General features: G+C 49.1%; 1 protein-coding gene across 4 annotated transcripts in view; it reads left to right on the top strand.

Moving 5' to 3' along the window:
* Positions 1-19,861, top strand: part of Atp2b2 (ATPase plasma membrane Ca2+ transporting 2) — a 312,886-nt gene that overhangs the window by 263,391 nt on the left and 29,634 nt on the right. For all 4 annotated transcript variants that reach the window (XM_050148429.1, XM_050148430.1, XM_050148426.1 and 1 more), the window contains 2 exons: positions 4,118-4,360; positions 18,885-19,126. In XM_050148429.1, the coding sequence (XP_050004386.1) occupies positions 4,118-4,360; positions 18,885-19,126 (485 nt within the window). The remainder of the gene's footprint in view (positions 1-4,117; positions 4,361-18,884; positions 19,127-19,861) is intronic.

Genomic DNA, 19,861 nt, shown 5'->3' with positions numbered 1-19,861 from the left:
AGGGGTTACTGAAAACCAGGCGGGTTTACAAGCAGTTACATGAGATACCACCTGAATGTGTGCTGACCAGGTGGGAATCTAGGACTTTCCCTACACGCCTATGTATCTACTGAAGCATCCCATGTACCATCAGAGAGCCCACGTGCTACAAATCTGGCCTGTGGGGCCACTACCAGAGTGTCCTGTCTGCTCATGTCCTTCCTCTTCCCTTGGGACTTCCCCCATCCTGTTGGCCAGGAACATGGACTCCTGTTTACCAGGATCCCAACACCAAGGCGTGGCTGAGAAGGCTTTTGTTCTGAGACACTGGCAGCTCAGCCAGAGAGCAAGGCGAGCGTCAGTTTCCAAGCCGGAATTTGGACGGCGCTCTGCGATGTAATTTCATATAGAGAGTGATCTCCCTGCAAGTGCCAGCAAGTGGCGGTTCTGTGTAAGGGATACAGCCCTTATCAGCTCCCTCTCTTACAGTTCTCAAAGAAACCCCTTCCCACAAACCAAAGCCCGAACAGGTCCCCGCGCAGTGCTCCTCAAGGGCCCAGCGCCTGGCAAGGCGAGCTGTTGCATGGCCGGAAGTAGGTTCCCATTGCCACACCACAGGGACTCTGTGAAGCTTGGCAGAACTGGTTTGGGGACATCATGAGCAGACAGTTTTAGGCTGAGCATCTTCTGAAGTTTTTCTCTCTGGCTTGAGACTGGCAAAACCACATGATAAATAGTGAGGCCAACATTTCCCCTTTGAGCTTGCCCTGGGGGGGTCACCATCAAGAGCACAGTGGTGAGCTCTTGGGCTAGCAGGATCTTAACAGGAACAGCATACAATCCAGGCACATCATTTTAACCGTCCTAGTAACTGCCCTTCTAAAGACAGGGCTGGGGAACTGTCTTAGAGTATAAAGCGTTTGCTGGGCTATGTGTGAAAGCCCAAGGCCAGAGCTTTGCACCCACATAAAAGTCAGTCCTCATAGCATGAACCTGTGACCCCAGCCCTAGGGACCCCACACAGACAGATCATAAAGGGAGCGTGCTGGACAGCCAATATAGCTGACATGGCAACCTCCGGGTTGAGGGAGAGAGCCTGCTCAGAACATAAGGCAGAAAAGATACCCCAGCGTCAGTCTCTAGCCTCCGCATGCGCCTGTATGAGCAAGTATACATATGAGGGGTATGAATGTAACTGGGGATATAGCTCGGGGACAGGGCACTTGCCTGGCATGCATGTGGCTCCCTCCGGATTTGATCCCCAGCACCACATAAAATGGGTACAATAATGCACACCTGTGATCCCAACGCTTGTGAAGTGGAGCAGGAAGTTTAGAAGTTCAAGGTCATCCTCATCTACGTAGCAAGTTCAAGGTCGGCTTGAAATATGTGAGACCTTGTCTCCAAAAGAAAAAAGAAAATAATCGCCAGGTAGCTTAATGAACCTTAATAATACAAATTACTCAAACGTGTGTCCAAATTACCAACAATCCACCATGTAATCAGCACAAAAGAGATGCTTCCTTTGGGTATCTGTTTTCATAATGCCTGTAAATCTAGCGTCTTCTATACACTCTGGGCCACACTTCATGTGTCCATCATCCCTCTGCAGCTACCATGCTGGACAGTCCTGATGGGAGATATTTGTAGACTTTGTCTTGAGTTTTGTTTTGTTTGTCACTGTGCAGCCCAGGGTGGCCTTGAACTTACAGCATTCCCTCTGCTTCTATCTCCCAAGTGCTGGAATGTGCCACCGTGCCTGACTTCCAACAAGAGACCCTTAAAGCAAAGAGCCAAGGTTCCTTCAATGAGGACAGGTGGACTAGAAGGTTATGGAATGAACTAGAGTGACAGGTTAGGGAGAGCTGGGAGGTCAGGAGGAGCTGGGAGGTTGGGAAGAGCTGGGAGGTCAAGAGGAGCTGGGAGGTAAGGAGGAGCTGGGTTCAAACTCCAGGCTTCATCTCACCACACACGTGATCTTGCTCAGCTGGAATTTATCAATTGGGAAGTGGATTTTCAGTCTCCTCCCAGGTCTCCTAAAATCCCTACAAAATAGCACCAGAAAACAGACTATAAAGCATGTTGCAAATTCATTGATCAGACACTCACTGTACACTCATTATCACAAGTTATAAGACGGGGAAATGCAATAGCATTCTATCCTGCCGATACTCATTTTCAGTGAACTAAATCTCTATCTAAATTGTCCGGTTGCACTCCTCTTAATCCTGTAATAAAGAGCTGCTCTAGGGACCAGGATGAAGGAAATCAGATCCCTAGCACAGACTCCACTTGATGCTGCCTCTGGTGACTTCTCACAAGCGCTCCTGTCACGTGGGGTCAGCGTGTCAGCAGGGCCTGCCTGAGAATTACACCAGTTCAATTACTTGTGGGAGAATCTAGGAGTTAGGAGTATAGAACTGGGTCAGAAACAAAGGCACAGAGAAGGAAATAAATACTGCCAGGTCCGGTAGGATAGTGCTATAAATTTAAAAGGAAAGGATGTTGATAAGTGAAATATGTGTTATAGGCAGTAACCTATATGCATTTTCTTTTGTATTACATTTATGTGTGTGCGCACACGTGTGTGTGCATGCGCACGTGCTCACATGTGCCACAGTGTACTTCGGGAGTCAGAGGATAACGTAGAGTGTCATTTCTCTCCTTCCACCGTCTGGGTCCCAGCAAGTCACTATCTACTGGGCCTTCTCACTAACATTTATTTTCCTTTTCCTGTGTGGGGGGGTGGGGGGGGCTAGGGAGATGGTTCAGTGTGTAAGTGTTTGCTGTGTGAGCCTGAGGACCTGAGTTCAAACTCTTAGTAGCCCATGTAAAAAGCTAGGCCTGATTGTGTGTGCCTGTGTCCCCAGGGCTTTTGACCAGCAGAGACAGGATGGTGGCCAGTCAGTCTCGCCAACATACTCCAGATTCAGTGATAGACTCTGTTTCAAGTGGATGAGGCAGAGAGTCACAGAGAACACTAACTACGCTCCTTTAACTGTCTCATGTATACACATGTGTGCATGCACAGATGCACACACGTAGTTTTTATTATGCATGCTATAATAAATGTCCATTATAGAAAAGGTGATTTATAGGCTTGAAGAAGTCAATACTATTCTGCAATTCTATCACCTTGTGATAATGACATTATTATTTTCCTATTTTTACAGACATTTTATCTGTGTACATATGTATCCTGAATGTATCTACTTAGGGTGAAATTGATGGTTCTCTCACCAGGCACCAGGAAAGCATTTGAGAAATTCAGAACCAAATGAGGAGCACTTACTTACATTAAAATAGGAATAATTAGGGATGACCCAGCCTTAATTTTTTAAAATCTTTCCTATCCTTTTTTTCCATGAAGAATGCAAATGAGAAGGTTGGAGAAATGGCTCAGAGATTAAGAGCACTTGTTGCTCTTCCAGGGAACCCAGGTCAGTTCCCAGCACCCACGTGGTAGTTTGCAACTACCTGTAACTCCAACCCAGGGCTTCTGATGCCCTCTTCTGACCTCTGTGGGCACACACATGATACACACACATATGTGTGGGCAAACACTTATATACACAAACTAAATAAATATAAAAGAAAATGGTTTTTAAGAATACACATGGCCAGGCAGTGGTGGCACGCATCTTTAATCCCAAAACTTGGGTGGCAGAGACAGGTGGATCTCTGTGAGTTCAAGGCCAGCCTGGTCTACAGAGTGAGTTCCAGGACAGTCAGAGCTACACAAAGAAACCCTGTCACAAAAAGAAAAACGAAAAATATAGATGAAGCAGTGTGTGGTTGAACACACCTGTAATCCAGCACTTGGAAGACAGAGATGGAAATATCTTAAGTTCAAGGTTATCCTTGGCTGAATTGCTAGTTCCAGGCCAGCCTGTACTACATGAGACCTTGTTCTCAAAAGACAATGTGAGTGACTTCTGTGGTAAAAATTAATAAATTCAATTATCAAATGTTAACTGGTCCAAATGATTAGTGAAGAGGAGCAGAAGACCCACATGCGGGGCTAAAGGAGCCCAGGGGTCATTTGGCACATGCAGAAGGTCAAGGGGAGGCTGAGGCCTGGGAAATCCCCCTCACCCTCGCTTCCTCTCAGTTTCCCTTTCACGTCCCCGTTCTCTAGAAAATGATGAAGGACAACAACCTGGTACGCCACCTGGATGCCTGTGAGACCATGGGCAATGCCACGGCCATCTGCTCAGACAAGACCGGCACGCTGACCACCAACCGCATGACCGTGGTCCAGGCCTATGTCGGCGATGTCCACTACAAGGAGATCCCTGATCCCAGCTCCATCAATGCTAAAACCATGGAGCTGCTGGTCAACGCCATCGCCATCAACAGCGCCTACACCACCAAGATCCTGGTAAGTGGGCATGGAAGCATCCTCCATAGTGGGGTACCTGATGGGCTGCTGATTCTGACAATCACATAATCGGCAGCTCGACTTTTGTTGCTTGTTTTTCGTTTTTCAAGACAGCCTTTCTCTGTAGCTTTGAGGCCTGTCCTGGAACTTGCTCTGTAGATCAGGCTCTCATCGAACTCACAGAGATCCACCTGTCTCTGCCTTCCTAGTGCTGGGATTAAAAGTGTGTGCCACCACCACCCTGCGGTTAGCTCAACTCTTAACTCTCTCCTCACATGGCTGCAATGTTTGTGAAACCCAAAGAAACTGTTATTACTAGTTATTACTGATGATTGCGTGATCTAGATATTTGTTTTTAATCCCTGCCATTGAAACACACACATTCACACACACACACACACACACAATTTTAAAAATAAATAAACACTTCTTTTCGAGACAAGGTTTCACTGTGTAACTCTAGCCTGGGACTCAGATGCACCTGCCTCTGCCTCCTGAGTGCTAGGATTAAAGGTGTGTGCCACCACATCCAGCCATAATTGGTTAGCTTTTGCCACACATCAAATTACTCCAAGTCAGAGCTCAGAGCAGCTGTAAACAGTCGTCACTCTGTGTGAGCACACTCCAGTCCCCCACAATAACACTGGCTCAGAAATCTGAGGGAGAGGACTGGGGAAACGGTGTGGGTGGAGCAACTGTCTTGTGAACACAAGGACCTCAGTTCAATACTCAGACTCGCTTTTAAAACACCAGGTCTATGGGCCACTTAGGTGGCTCACTGAGTTGAAGAAGGGCTTGCGGCTGGGCCCAACCAGCAGGGCAATCTCCAGTACTTGTAAAGGATAGAACTGAGTCCCCAAGTTATCCTCTGGCCTCCTTGTGTGGGTCATAGCATATCTGGGCTAGGTGTGAGTGAGCACACTTCCGATCCCAGCACTGGAGAGCTGGGTATAGGTGGACCTTTGGGGGCACAATGACTGGCCAGCCGAGCCTATTATCAAGCCCCAGGTCAGTGAGAGATGCCATCCCATACAGCACGCTGGAAGGCTCCTGAGGCAAACGCCTGATGCCCCTCGACTGTCACCCATCTGCACATGTGCACATCTGTACATGTGCACACACGGAAACCAATGCACTGACACAGATATGTGTATCAGAGCCTGGGCCTGGCAGCCTCTCTACAAGCCAAGTTTGGCTACTCGTCCTCAGTAGTCCAGCTGAAGGCAAAGAAACAGAGAACAGCAGTATGGGGGAGGGGGGGCTGGTCATTCGGTGTGACCACATTAGGAAAAACAAAGAGATCTAGAAACTTCACCCCAAGGCCAGCTCAAGAGTCCTGACACAGAGTTCACGTTTAGGGTGTGACATTGGTGATTTGTAGACTTTATGTCCTTGTCCTTACACCCTAACGATGCAGAAACAGCCGTTTCTTAGCATTTACATTGCACTGGGTCTAAGTCATCAAGAGATGAATTGAAGTGGGATTTGCATGGGTTCTACTGCACCATTTTATCAGAGAGACTTGAGCATCTGCAGACTTCTGGGGGAGTCCGTGACCAGTGGCCTGTGGGTGGCACTGAGCATTCAAGCTGGGCCTCATCCCACCTCTCCTGGCCTTCCTTATGCCTCTCAGCTCATGTAGACAGCTGTGCTGAAAGGGGGCGGGATAGCACTGGGTCCAGGCTGATTCCGCTCAGCTTGGCATGTTGTCACCTCTGCCAGGATAGTCTTCACGTGTCCACAGGAAGACGAGAGGGAACAGAGGCCATGCAGGCTTTCTGGAGACCTGAGCTAGGAGCTGCCACTATGTCATTTTGTCTTGCTGTATTGGTCAATATGTGCACATCAGGAGACTGGCTCCAGTGTGGTGGCCTATGCCCTCTCTCACAGGGAAGTTCTGGGAAGAGCCTGGTTTCAGAGAGGTATATCAGGGTGACCAGTTCACGGGGTGTGTCTCTTGGAGAAGGCTGATGTTACCGAGACATCCCCGTGAATGAGACGTAACTCCCTGTCTCAGCTAACTGGCCTGCTCCCTGCTTGGTTGAGAAGCACTGGTGTCCTCCTGATAATTCACCAGACGTCTCCCGTCTAGATGTTCCCTGCTGCCCAGCTGTAGGGTGTTTCTCATCCTGGGCAGCTGAGCGACCCTCCAAATGTGTGGGAGTCCTGACCTCCCCTCCTGCTCCTGAGCCTGCTGGAACCCTCGAATGCATCAGCATGGGTCTGTAAGGAGCCCCCAGAGGAGGCTGAGAGCCCCCAGAGGTGGCTGAGGAGCCTGTGATTCGGTCACAGGGAGGCCAGGCTGGTGAGGGGAGGAGGAGGCCTCTTCTGTCCCCTCCACCAGCTGAGCAGTCATCGCTGCCACCCTGGGGCAGCAGGCTAGGGGAAGCAAAGTGACAAGGGGGAAAGCAGGTCAGACATCGCGTGTGGTAGAGCACTGGGTGGAGGGGAGACGCCGGAAATGACAACATTCTTATTCCCCGCCCCCCCCCCCGATTCGGAAGCAAGGGGGATCAGCAGTGCTCTCTTCTGTTCCCCAAACTTCCTGGAAATAACCAGACACTGCTAATGCTTCTGTGCTGCAGAGTTGGCAGAGAGCAGCGGGCAGCTCCCAGAGCAGGGTAGCAGGGGTAGCCGTGCGGGCGCAGCCCCACACAGTGGGCGTGGACTGCGATGCCTGTGAGTCCTGTACAATCAGAGGGAGTACCTGGGATCTGTCACCTCTGGCTGAACAGTGGGGATTCTCCATGGAGCAATGCTTCCAAGGCTGGCAGGAAGCTTGGGTGGTGTCTTCAGGCGAGCTGACGCTGTGTCTAGGCAGCATCAGGGTCAGAGGTCAGCTGTCTGCCCAGGGTAGGGTTGCAGATGCTGAGACTGAGGAGGAGCCATGTTAACTGGAGTTAGGTGGAGTCAGAGCTTAGGCACGGACAGCCTCCTTACAAGCCAGGCTTGAGCGCTCATCCTCAGTAGTCCAATTAAAGACAAAATTAATAGAGAAAAGCAGGGAAAGGGAGGTTTACCCAAGGTAGCCATGTTGGTAAGAGGGACAAAAAAGGTCTAGAGACCCTCTCCTGCCCTAAGTCATAGCACAAGTTTCGCTCAAATAGAAGGCAAGGGGTATACATAATTAAAGCCCCCGGTTGGGGCATGGTCCCACCCATCACTGGCCCGTCATTATCTGAGCTCCAGTCTGTCCTGCAGGATGGTCTGATGAGTGGGAACCGCGTGAGATCGCGTTTAGGTGACTAATTCCCCTCTGGCTAGCACCAGACTTCAGCCGTTTTCATTCTCACAGACTAAGATTCCTGGGGAAATTTCCATGTGTTGTTTCTGTAGTCTGATAAGCCGAAGGGAGGCACACATGTGTCCCTTTAGAATATCTCCATCCTTGCCAGGCCCCAGGACCAGGAGTACTGATTTGTAACACAGGTCAGGAGATCACTCACTTCTCAGGCAGCAGGTTCCCTTGCTGTGTCACAAAGCTTGTCACCCCAGGACCTCCGCGCCCGTCTTTCTGGGTCTTTCCAAAATTGTTCTGGCATACCAGCAAATGGTGGTATATGTGGTAAAAACGCCTGTGCTGGCCTGACTTCGAACCCCTCCATCACTGTGTGAATGAAGTTACCCAACCCCTCTGTTATGTTCCTCCAGGGAAATGGTTGGATTGTGGTGAGGATGATTTGTGTTTGTGAGTGGCGGGTGCCTGCCCAATGCCTGGTGTGTGGTTGCCATGTGGAGGACCTGCTATGTTTACTCATCAGGGAATCGCCCTGCTGAGAGGACACCACTGGTAGCAAATCAGAAGCTGGAAAAACATCAGACGATGGAACATTGTTCTGGGTAGGAAGCGGGTGTTCCCCAAAACCTGCCAGGTAGCTAGAGGCAAAGCCAGGCGGCCACAGCCCTAAAGATACTCCATCAAAAGGCCCGAATCAGAAAATCAGAACCAACCACTACACCCCCTGCGCTGGGTTTGAGAAAGGCCTGGTGTCCAAAGGATCAGCTTCACACCCAGGCTCTTCTAGCCTGGATCCTTCCCTGGTCCAGGTGAAGCCTGAGAAGGGACTGGGGCAGAAGTCCATTGTCTTTGTTGGCTTCTGTTGCTATTATGACACACCATGACCAGAAGCAACTTGGGAAGGAAAAGATTTATTTCATCTTTTTTTTTTTTATTTATTATGTATACAATATTCTGTCTGTATGCCTGAAGGCCAGAAGAGGGCGCCAGACCTCTTTACAGATGGTTGTGAGCCACCATGTGGTTGCTGGGAATTGAACTCAGGACCTTTGGAAGAGCAGGCAATGCTCTTAACCACTGAGCCATCTCTCCAGCCCCGATTTATTTCATCTTATACTTCCACATAAGAGTCCATCACTGAGGGAAGTCAGGACAGGAACCTGGAAGCAGGAACTGATGCAGAGGTCGTGGAGGGATGCTGCTTACTGGCTTACCCACTCACAGTTTACTCATCTTGCATTCTTATAGCACCCAGGACCACCAGCCCAAAAGTGGCCCCACTTAGATGCACTGGGTCTTCCCAAAATCAGTCATTTAGAAGATGCACTACACACGTGCCTATAGGCCGACCTTATGGAAGCATTTTCCAGTTGAAAGTCTCTCTTTCCAAGCCTGGTTTGGTGGCACATGCTTTTAAATCTAGCCCTCAGGAGACAGAGCAGATGGATCTCTGAGTTCAAGGCCAGCATGGTCTACAGAGAGAGTTCCAGGACAGCCAGGGCTACACAGAGAAACCTTGTCTCTCTCTCTCTCTCTCTCTCTCTCTCTCTCTCTCTATATATATACACACACACACACAAGAGAAGTTTCTCTTCCCAAATGACTGTCTACACATGTCAGGTAAAACTAGCCAGCACATCCATCTACCCTGCAAGCTAAAGTTGGAGCTCCAAACTGAAGGACTGCTTGAAGCACGCAAGAGGAAATGGCAGGAAAGATACAGTATATTTCCCCTGGTGCTGGGATCAGATTTTAACCAGGGACACAGGGCTCTGGCCAGGGCATGACTCCTACATGCTGTTTAACATTCCATGTGAGAAACTGTTCTTGTGTTCTTGGTGTCCCGTGAAGCCTGTATGTGCTTTGACAGTGAGCAGCAATTACGTCCCCTCTGGTCCACTGGAATAGACTTCTGAGAAATACTAGATGGATGTGGGATAAGTGACTTGTAAATAGCTATGTTATCAGTGGGGTGAAGGAGAGGGACGGAGAGAGGGAAAGAGGAAGAGAGTGATGCTATGGGCACATGGATGGATAGTTGTGAATGGACAGAGAAGGATATATGGATTTGGATGGATGAGTGGGGATGGATATGGTGAGCGGATGGATGGACTGTTGGATAGATGGATATATTTTGCAGATGGATGGATGGATGGGTGGATGGATAGACATGGGTCACTCTAAATGCATAGATGATTGAATTGATGTGGGTGGTTAGGTAGGTAGATGGATGGATGTGAGTAAAAGATGATGGATGGATGGATGGATGGATGGATGGATGGATGGATTGAGTGGGTGGGTAGATGGATGCATGGTTGGATGGATAGATGGATGAGGTGTGAATGTCAAAGAATGAATGGATGGATGAGCATGGGTGACTGGATAGACGGACCTAGGTAGGTAGATGGCTACACTGGCCAGTGTGAATGAGAATGAGTTAGTAGGAATCTCAGGATCATTCCCATACCTCTTTCCATGGCAATGAGAGGTAGACATTGACCCCAGATCCAGACCATGGCAGCACCAGCACTCAATTGCTAACTTCAGATTGCTGAGTTGTTCTCTTCCCAAACCATCCTTGGCTACAAAAGCTGCAATCAGTGATCCAGAGACCTCTTGATTTACTTGTACCTTTTATTCTTTAGAAACCAAGCGCACAGAGCGGAGGTGTAGCTCAGTTGCTAGCATGCTCACTTAGCACTCACGAAGCCCTGTATTCAATCCTTAGCCCTGCATGAACCACATGTGATGGCTCACACGTGTAGTCCCAGAACTCCAGAAGGTGGTAAGACAGGATCGGAAGTTTAAGGTGGTTCCTGGGCACCACGTAGCAGAGGGTCCCAGGGAATTCCAGAGGAGCTCTCAAGGGGCAGAGGGCAATGGCATTCCAGTCAGGTATAACCCCACCGAGACCCACAAACCTAGAGATGCTCAACTCATTGTGGAAACATGGGCATGAGAGATGAAGCTTGGGGCCTGAGGGGTTTAGGCCACAGATGAGCCTCAGTCCTCAGGAGACCCGCCAAAGCACAGATGGAGCGTCCTGCAAGGGCTGAGGAGGCAGAGAGACTTGGGAAAGCCCCGCGGGCCAGCCTCAAGCCTGAGCACTATCCCTTCAGAGAACTCGCTTTTCTTTCCACTCCTACTGCGCTTGGTAACAAACTAGACTTGACCTCCAAAGAAAGCGGGGTGAGTCATCCTTTTTGTTACAAATTGCTTTCCTGCCTCAGAAATCCTACGGCAAGTTCTTTGTGCTCACGCCTTTGCCTTTGTAGTCTCCAGCTCTTTGAATCTCAAGACTTCTGGCTCCTTGTCACCCTGCCCTTCTCAGAGAAACAGCCAAGTGTTCCAATGGAAGCGGCTCTCTGCCTACCTGAGAAGGCATGCTCTTCCGCCCACACTCAGTCTTGCCTAGCGGAAGCTGCTGAGCAGACGCGGGCTCTTGAAAGCAGGCAGACCTGGTACTTAACATTTGAACATCAAATGGGGGATAGCTGTGTGTGGATCTGAAGCCACGTGAGAGCCCACAGAGGGCATGTTTCTGAAAACATGAACTATGGAGAGAGAAGGAATGTCCTTGGAGCTGGACCTGGATCAGAAGGAACAAGGCCCTGAGAAGGTAGTTTTTAAACAGACAAGCCCAGATGTGTCTTGTTAGAAGCTCTGGAGTCTCAGAGTGTCCTCACCTAAGGTGGCTGCAGTGTCACCTGACCAGGGAGCCTGAGTAATGCCCAAATGGTAGAATCTGATTGTAGCCCTGTGAGTCATGGGGCCAGGCTGTGATGGGAGGACAAGGAGGGGAAAACGGCTGTGGGAAGTAGAGATGCCCTCGAATCAGGTCCTAGCTTCAAACCCACGGTCCAGTCTAGTTCCAGTGAGTCTCAGTGGCTCCTACTCAGCCGACATCCTGTAGCTACACTCTGGCCAAGACAGGAAAACAGAGGAATGTGGAAGAAGCCAGAAGGGACTTTGCAGGCGTGAAGGAGATTGTGGCCTAGGGTGGGTAAGATGACAGGAGCCGCCATGCTAAACTCAGCGGCAATCCTGGTTTTTCATCTTTTACAAACAGGATCTCTGGGGAAAGATGTCTAGAGTTAGAGACCCCAGCCGGGGATTCTAGTTCTGATGGAGCTATTAATAGCAGTGCCCCACCCTGTGGTCTACACTTTACCTGCACACCCCCACATCAGGACACACCCTCACACCAGGACACACACTCACTCCAGGACACACCCTCACACCAGGACACACCCTTACACCAGGACACACACTCACGCCAGCACACACATGCTCATACCTGCACACACCTCACGCCAAGACACACCCTCACACCAGCATATACCCTCACAACAGCACACACCCTCACACCAGAACACACCCTTATACCAACACACACTCCATGTTGCTACACATTACATGTAACATAGAAAACCATAACATGTAACAGATCATATGCATACTTCACAGCACAGCACACACAGCAAACGCCATACAATACCCAACCCCATATAACACATCACAAAGAATAGCATGCATAGAATGTATTTCATATACCCTATACCTTCATGCCATTCACACTACACATCACAGGACACAGAGCACATGATACAATGTACCACCCATACACATGTCACACACCATCACCCGTCATAGACATACATCACACACACAGTCTGTTGCATATACATACTATATACCACAACACACGCATGCTAACCACTTGTATATACCACTCCTCCCAGCCACTGCATATACCATAAACATATACCATATGCCATCAAAATACGACACACTACTTACATGGCAGGTCTCAGTCCATATGAGCAGTACACATATGAGCCATCCATATAGAGCATAAGGAGCTTGGGAATTTTGCTTTCCGTGTCAAGGGACTCCTGTGTCCTAGACACACACCCATCCTCCTGCTCCCCAGCCTCTCAGAAAGATCTCAAGGCTCACTAGTGTGGTTCACTGCATGACTTGATCACCTTGCTGTCTTCAAGAAACCTAGTTCCTGAGAAACTCTTGGGGATGCATGCCCTTAAGTGACAATTGTGGGGGACAAATTCTGCCAAAATTCACTCCTTCTGGTGTCCTACTAGCAGCAAGCGACACAGAAGATTTAGCAATCAACTGATAGAGTCTCCGTGCTGGAGGCAGGCAGAGATGAGCCTGTTGTGCAGACTCCCTGACGGTGCCACTCTCTGCAGTATTGCAGAGAGAGACAGAAGCCACCAGCAGTGGCTAGGAGTGCAGATCTAGGGACAGGTCCTGGCTCAGCTGTGTCTGAGCAAGGCCACCTCTCCTCCTGGGGCCTCAGGGCACACAGCTGTAAAATGGGATCAGCAGCCCCACCTGCTGGTAGCCGTGAGGATGCAGCCTGAAGGGCATGTGAGCGAATGCTTCAATGGGAAGCAAAGTCCACTCGGAGAGAAAAGTCCAGGCATGGGGGGTGGGGGGGACTTTCGTTGTCAATGTCCATCCTTGAGGATGATGTTTAGTCCCAGAAAGTCAGTCCTGTGGACAATCACCAAATCACACTTTATCAGCCTTGGATCTATAAAGGATGTCCAAGAGAAACCAGCTTCGAACAAGGGATAGGTCATTTTGGTTGGTGTCTGTGATCAGTCGGACCTTAGCTTCTGGGCTGTGGTAAGGCCATGTATCATGGTGGATGCATGTGGCAGAGACATCCAGTCACCATGGTGCCAGAAAGCCAAAGAGAAGGAGACCGGAGTCCTGGGGGAGGGACACCCAGTGACTCTAAGACCTCCTACTCTGCCCCTCCTTTCAAAGACTCTGCCGCCTCCTAAGGGGGTCCATCTCTAAGACATTTTGACCCTTAGAGGATATTTAATACTCAAATCAGTGGTTAGAATGGAGTTTGTTTGGGTGGTTTCCTTCATGTACCACAAAATCTGACCATTTTGCCATCTGGACCCTTTCAACCCTCTTTAGGTTAGGAGGAGGGTGTGCATTCCCATGGCTGTGACCCAGCCATACACTTGTCATGTTGCAAAACATTAGTACCAACCTCCCAGGCCCTTCCCTGAGCCCCTGGCAGCAGCCCCTCAGCCCTCCATCTCTGAGTTGATACTTCTTGAGATTAGACCATTTGTGTCTGGTTTATTTCTCTTAGCACCATGTCCTCCACTTCACCCCTGTAAGAGCAGAGGCCAGAATGCCTTTCCTCTTTAAGACTCAACAGTATTCCATAGTGTGTGTAGACCACGATGTGTTTCCATTCATCCGTCCCTCGCTTCCACAGCTCAGTTGCCGTGAGCGTGCGAGCTCTACGGTGTCCTTGAGTCCCTGTGGTCATTATTTGTACCTTACTGTGTGACCGTTTCTCTGCATTAAGTGTTGCAGGGGATCCCCGTGTTCCGCAGTGTCTGCATCATCTTACATTCCTACCGACAGCATACAAGGGCCCTGGGCACTCCGCGTTCTAACAGGCATTTGTTATTTCTTTTGCTATTTAGTAGTAACATCATAATGGGTGTGAGGTGATGTATGCTGGGTATTTGGTTTTAATTTTATGTATGTGTGGGTGTGTGGGTGTGATGTGTGTAAGTATAGCCCACACATGCCATGACACACATGTGGAGGTCAGAGGGCAGCTTTGTGGAGTCATCTCTCGCCTTCAACACTGTGGCTTCCAGGACTTGAACTCGGGTCTTTAGGCTTGGCAGCAAGAACCTTTACCCACTGAGCCATCTCACCAGCCCTTAATCCCATTTTTTCTAACTGTATATTGTTGGTAGCGCTTCAAGTCGTCATATATTGATTCCACTGCATCCATGCGCCAGCACCAAAAGACAGAGCATCAACTGGCCCAACTACAATAGGCCCATGGTTATACCCTGCACTACTGGGGGCTTAATACCCAAGCAAGGGTAGGGAGCTCTGGGATGAATTCAGGATGCTTGCAGCAGCCTCAAGCCTGGCTTCAGCAGCTGTGCAGCAAGAGCAGCTCATTTCTACCCTTCCCCTGGAGATGGGGGAGGGAAGGGGAGGCCCCACCTTCTAAGCAGGCCTCTAGCCTCGGAACAGAAGCCCCATAAAGAAGATGCCTTCTGCAGCTGGAACACAGGCAAAACCTCTGAGTTTGTCAGGATGTAAAAAAGTCAAGAGCAAAGAGGGAAGGGCAACCAACCGCTTCTTAGTAACGCACGTAGGCGATTTCAGAGCTCAAGTTCAGAGAAACAAATTGAATTACGGAGGAGGCAGCTCTGCCATTTGCAACACTGGATTGTTTGAAATCCTCTTAGAGGAAAATTAAAATATTTCACAGAGGGTAATAAAATGCCGGGTGCTTGGCAGGCCTGACTGCTCGGCTCTCTGGGGCAAGTAAGTAATTAGGTATTTTTATTTAAGGCCTCTGTGTCGTCATTTTCTTTCATTAGCAGAGGGGTGGAGCGCTGTTGTGGAAAACACATAAAACTGAAACCACCAGAAAGTTAGTTATAAAATTAGTTTTTAAAGTACAACATAAAAGAGCATTTAGTGAGACAAAAGTAAGGTTTTAGAATTTATTTTCTCAAAAAAAAATTTTTTTGATGGGAAGTTGTCACTGATTCAGTGTGACCTGGCGTGGGGTACCATCCAAGACACTTCATGCTGAGTCTCAGGTTAGCCAGGCTGAGGGAACCAAGAGGTGTTCTGAACCTCAGATCACCCGCTAAGGAACCTTCCACTCAATCCCACTTCGCCATCACTTACCACGTTCTACTGATGTGAAAGTGGTTGTTTTTTCCTCTGCTCTAATCCCTACATTCCACAGATGAGGAAACTGTGGGCATGTTTGAAATCTGCTTTCTTCCCTGGCATCCATGGGTCTTGGGGCCACTGCCTACCCATGTCTATATCCCCACATGCTCTTGTCTGCTTCCCGAGCCTGAGCCAGGGCTTCAGAAACAGAGAGTAAGCCAGAGGCATGCCCCATCAATGATGAAGGGCTCACGCCTGCCCTGAGCCACTGGTACAGGCTGACGTCTTTTTCGTAATTAAGTTTATTGTGTTTTATTTCTGTGCCTGTGTGGGTGGCTTGTATACGTGTCTGTGTGGGTGTATATGTGCATATGTATGCAGGTGCCTACAGAGGCCAGCAGAGGGTGTCAGCTCCCCTAGAGCCGGTGCTATAGGCATTTGTGAGCTACCCAGGATGGGCTTGGGGATCCGAGCTCCAGCCTCATGATTGAAGAGCAGGCACTTGTAACTGCTGAGCTCGTCTCCCCAGCCCCAAAGCTGGCATCCTGAATCGGCCTCTTTGCTCCAGATGCTTTCTTGGGCAATATCACAGAGGGTGAGGACGGATTCAGATAGCCCCTTCTGCAAGGCTCCTCTGAGACCCAGGCCACGTCACTTCTGAGGTGGAAGGAGCACAGATGTCATTCCTCTACAAAACCTCTCCAGGCCTACGGTTATCTCCAGCAGCCATTGACTGTTCAGAGAACACGCCACCCGAGTAGCTACACCGTAATTTTCAGAGAGATGAGTGGGTGTGTGTCTGGGGGCGGAGGTGCAGTGTGAGCACTTGCAGAGCTGCGTTCCCAGCAGTCACTTGTGCACTTGTCCCAAGCCTACCCTGCTGCTCATGCACAGCATCCTCTACTGACCTTACTGTCCCTACATCTTTCCCAGCCAACTGGTCCATCTTGAGCCATCAGCAAACAGTAGCTAAGCACCTACTGTGTGCTGGGTTATGTTTGGCCTGGGAACTTGGAGGGAATTAGAAAGCAAGAGATGGACCCACTCAGGAGATATTTGAGCATGACCTTAAGGAAGAGAAGGACTTTGCCCACCAGCAAAGGGAAAAGGATTCTTCAGGAACAGGACAAGAGATGCTGCCAGAGGTCCAGCAGATGCTGAAGGGTGTGTCAAAGGAGCAGGTGGAGAGAAGAGAAAGAGAAGAACCAGGAGGAAGGATGAGTCGATTGAGCTTATTTGTAGAGTGGTATTTGCAGAGTTTAGAAGGAACACACTGGAGTGGTGCGCACAAGCCAGCTTCACAAGTGGACTGGGGAGTGACTTAGTGACAGCAGGGGCCAGCCTCCTCATAGGAAGCTTTTAACAGGCGAGACAGAGCTACGTGCCCACACAGACATTGGGCTAGAGCTCTTGGAAAGGCCAGTGTGTATGTGTGTGTGTGTGTGTGTGTGTGTGAGAGAGAGAGAGAGAGAGAGAGAGAGAGAGAGAGAGAGAGAGAGATCATGGGTGTGGATGTGTGTGTGTTTATGTATGTATCAGCTAGAGGTCAATATGAGATATCTTCCTCAATCACTCTCCAAATTATTATTTTTTTATTTATTGAGACTGGTTGTCCTGGAATTTACAGAAATAAACCTGCTTCTGCTTCCTGAATTCTGGGATTAAAGGTGTGCGCCACCATCCCTGGCTCCACCTTATTTTTTGAGACAGAGTCTCTCACAGAAGCTGGGTTCACCAATTTTGCTTTACTATTGGGCCAGCGAGCTCCAGAGCTCCTGCCATCTCTGCCTCCCCAGCACTGGGGTTACAAGCACACACAGCCACTCCCAGGTTTTCATGTGGGTACTGGGAGTCCGAACCCGGGGCCTCGTGCTTGTGTGGCAGGCACTATATGGTTAAGCCATCTCTCCAGCCCCGTTTGGCCATTTTTTAACGTAACAGAAATATCTCTTCTGAGTGTTCTAACCTAACCAGGATCATGGTCCACGCACACTGTGGACATGCTACTCAAAGGCATGAGGTGCACAGGATACCTGGTTTCAAGGGGCTTATGCTGAGTGAAAAAGCCAGTCTCCATCAATGACATCCTATAAGATTTCATGTATGTACTATGCTTGACGTGACTGACACAGGCTGGGGATGTAGCTCGATGGAAAAGCACATGGTAAATCTCTTGCTTAGCGTGTCCAAGAATCTGAGTTTGATCTCCAGTGTGCACCGAAAGGAAAGGAGACATGAGACGAGCAGAGGGGCAGAAACTGGTGTCCAGAGACAGGGAGAGAGCAAGCTAAGGCCATCAGGGAGGGAAACAGGGATGCATGATAAACTGCCCTGTTTAGACATCGTGATGCTTCCAGGAATCAATGCCATACCTTGATAAAGAACCAAATACGTGTGGATGCATGTGGGGTCTGAATGAGGTTGCTTTGACTGTGTCTGCATACCTGCCTTGTTGTGATATTGTTGCTATGGTGATGTGGGAGGTTAACACTGGGGGGAGCTGGGAGGAGAGTGTCAAGGACCTCCTGAGTTAGTTTTTATCAACAGTTATCTTAAAATGTCAGAACACACACCCAGGGACGATTAAAAACAAATTGAAGACTGAGAGCCCTTCCGGGTCAGATAGTGGGTTCTGCGGGTAAGAAGAAATATACAGAGGGGTTCAACTTCAACCCACATGTTTTATTTTTCAAAAGAAGAAAAATCTAGCCTGACATGGTGGCACGCTTATAATCCAGCTCTTGGGAGCTAGAGGCAGGAAGATGAGGAAGTTTAGAACATGTTTGGCTGTGTAGCCAGTTCAGATTCAGCCTGAGCTACATGTGACAGGCCCTGTCTTAACACAAGCAAACATGGAAAGAATCTGAAGCAGTTGTGTGGTTGTCTGTTTCTTTATCATTATCTTTTATGTTGGAAATTGTGTTGTTTTTGTTTTTTGTTACTGTGGCACAGCTAGAATCATCTAGGTGAAGGAACCTCAACTGAGGAAATGCCTCCATGAGATCGACCTGGAGACAATATTTCGGGGCATACTCTTGACTAATGACTAGTGTGACAGAGCCCAGGCCACTGTGGGAGGCGTCATTCCCTAGGCAGATGGTCCCTAGGCAGCCAGTAAACAATGTCCCTCCATGGCTTTCTGCTCCAGTTCCTGCCCTGACTTCCTGCCCTGACTTCCTTTAATGAAGGACTGTGGGGCCATGATTAGGACATGGGAGCTGAAATACACCATTTCCTCCCCCAAGCTGTGTTGGCTGGAGGAGCGGAAGGACCTCTGGAAACAAAGCTGTTTTCAGTCATAGCGCTTATCACAATAGAAAACAAACTAACATAGAAATTGTTCATAATTTTTAAAAAAGCAAATTCTGCTTAATGATCTGCCCCAGAATCAGGACTAGCCTAGAGTGCCTCAGAGACCTAGAGTGTCTGTCTCAGAGGCCCACATCCTAGCCACCAGTGGCCCTGACTGCTGCAGGCTCAGCCATGCAGCAACATCAGGATCAAAATCATAGCCAGTGCCAGGATTCCTCTGTGGCAAGTCCTGCCCTGCACAAGCAGCACCACTTCTCTCCACAGCCCCCAGAAAAGGAAGGTGCCCTGCCCCGGCAGGTGGGCAACAAGACTGAGTGTGGCCTGCTGGGCTTCGTGCTGGACTTGAAGCAGGACTATGAGCCGGTGCGCAGCCAGATGCCGGAAGAGAAGCTGTATAAGGTGTACACCTTCAACTCCGTGCGCAAGTCCATGAGCACCGTCATCAAGATGCCCGACGAGAGCTTCCGCATGTACAGCAAGGGTGCCTCCGAGATCGTGCTCAAAAAGTAAGCCACCCAGCATGGCTGGGGATGTCTGAGTCACACATCCCTATGTAAGCCAAACCTAAGCAAGTTAGTTTCCCTCTGCACCTCAGTTTCCCCATTTGTCCTGCAGTCGAGCCCAAAGATTCTCAACCCTGACTTGTAAGTGTATTAGAATCACCTTAGTGAAAGACATGGTGACACACACCTTTAATCCCTGCACTCAGGAGTCAGGCAGGAGAATCTCTGAGTTCAAGGCCAGCCTTGTCTACACTGAGACCCTCTCTCAAAGAAAAAACAAAAAGAATGTAAGGAAAAAAAGGAAGGGAGGGAAGAAAGACAATCCATTGATTCCTGTCTTACTCAGACAACTCTGACTAGTGTTGACTGAGATTTCTGTCCCACCCGGTCCTGTAGTCATTCAGTCCCAAAGAAACATACAGAGGTCTATATTAATTATAAATTGATTGGCCTATTAGCTCAGGCTTCTTATTAACTCTAATAACTTATATTAGCCCATAATTTTTGTCTGTGTTAGCTTGGTACCTTTTTCAGCAAGGCAGTCACATCTTGCTCTGAGTCTGGATGACGACTGAAGACTGAGCTTTCCTATTCCCAGACTTCCTGCCTGGTTATCCCACCTATACTTCCTGCCTGGCTACTGACCAACCAGCATTTTATTAAAATACAATTGACAGTGTACAGATCATTGTCCCACAGCACTGACTAGAGCCATGAAAGCTGGCCCATACTTTCATT

The sequence above is a fragment of the Alexandromys fortis genome, unplaced genomic scaffold, assembly GCF_014885135.2.
Source record: "Alexandromys fortis isolate MF-2015 unplaced genomic scaffold, M_Fortis_MF-2015_v1.1 scaffold_59, whole genome shotgun sequence".
Taxonomy (NCBI): domain Eukaryota; kingdom Metazoa; phylum Chordata; class Mammalia; order Rodentia; family Cricetidae; genus Alexandromys; species Alexandromys fortis.
Note: the sequence above shows the minus strand (reverse complement) of the source record. Positions and strands in the feature narration are given on the sequence as shown.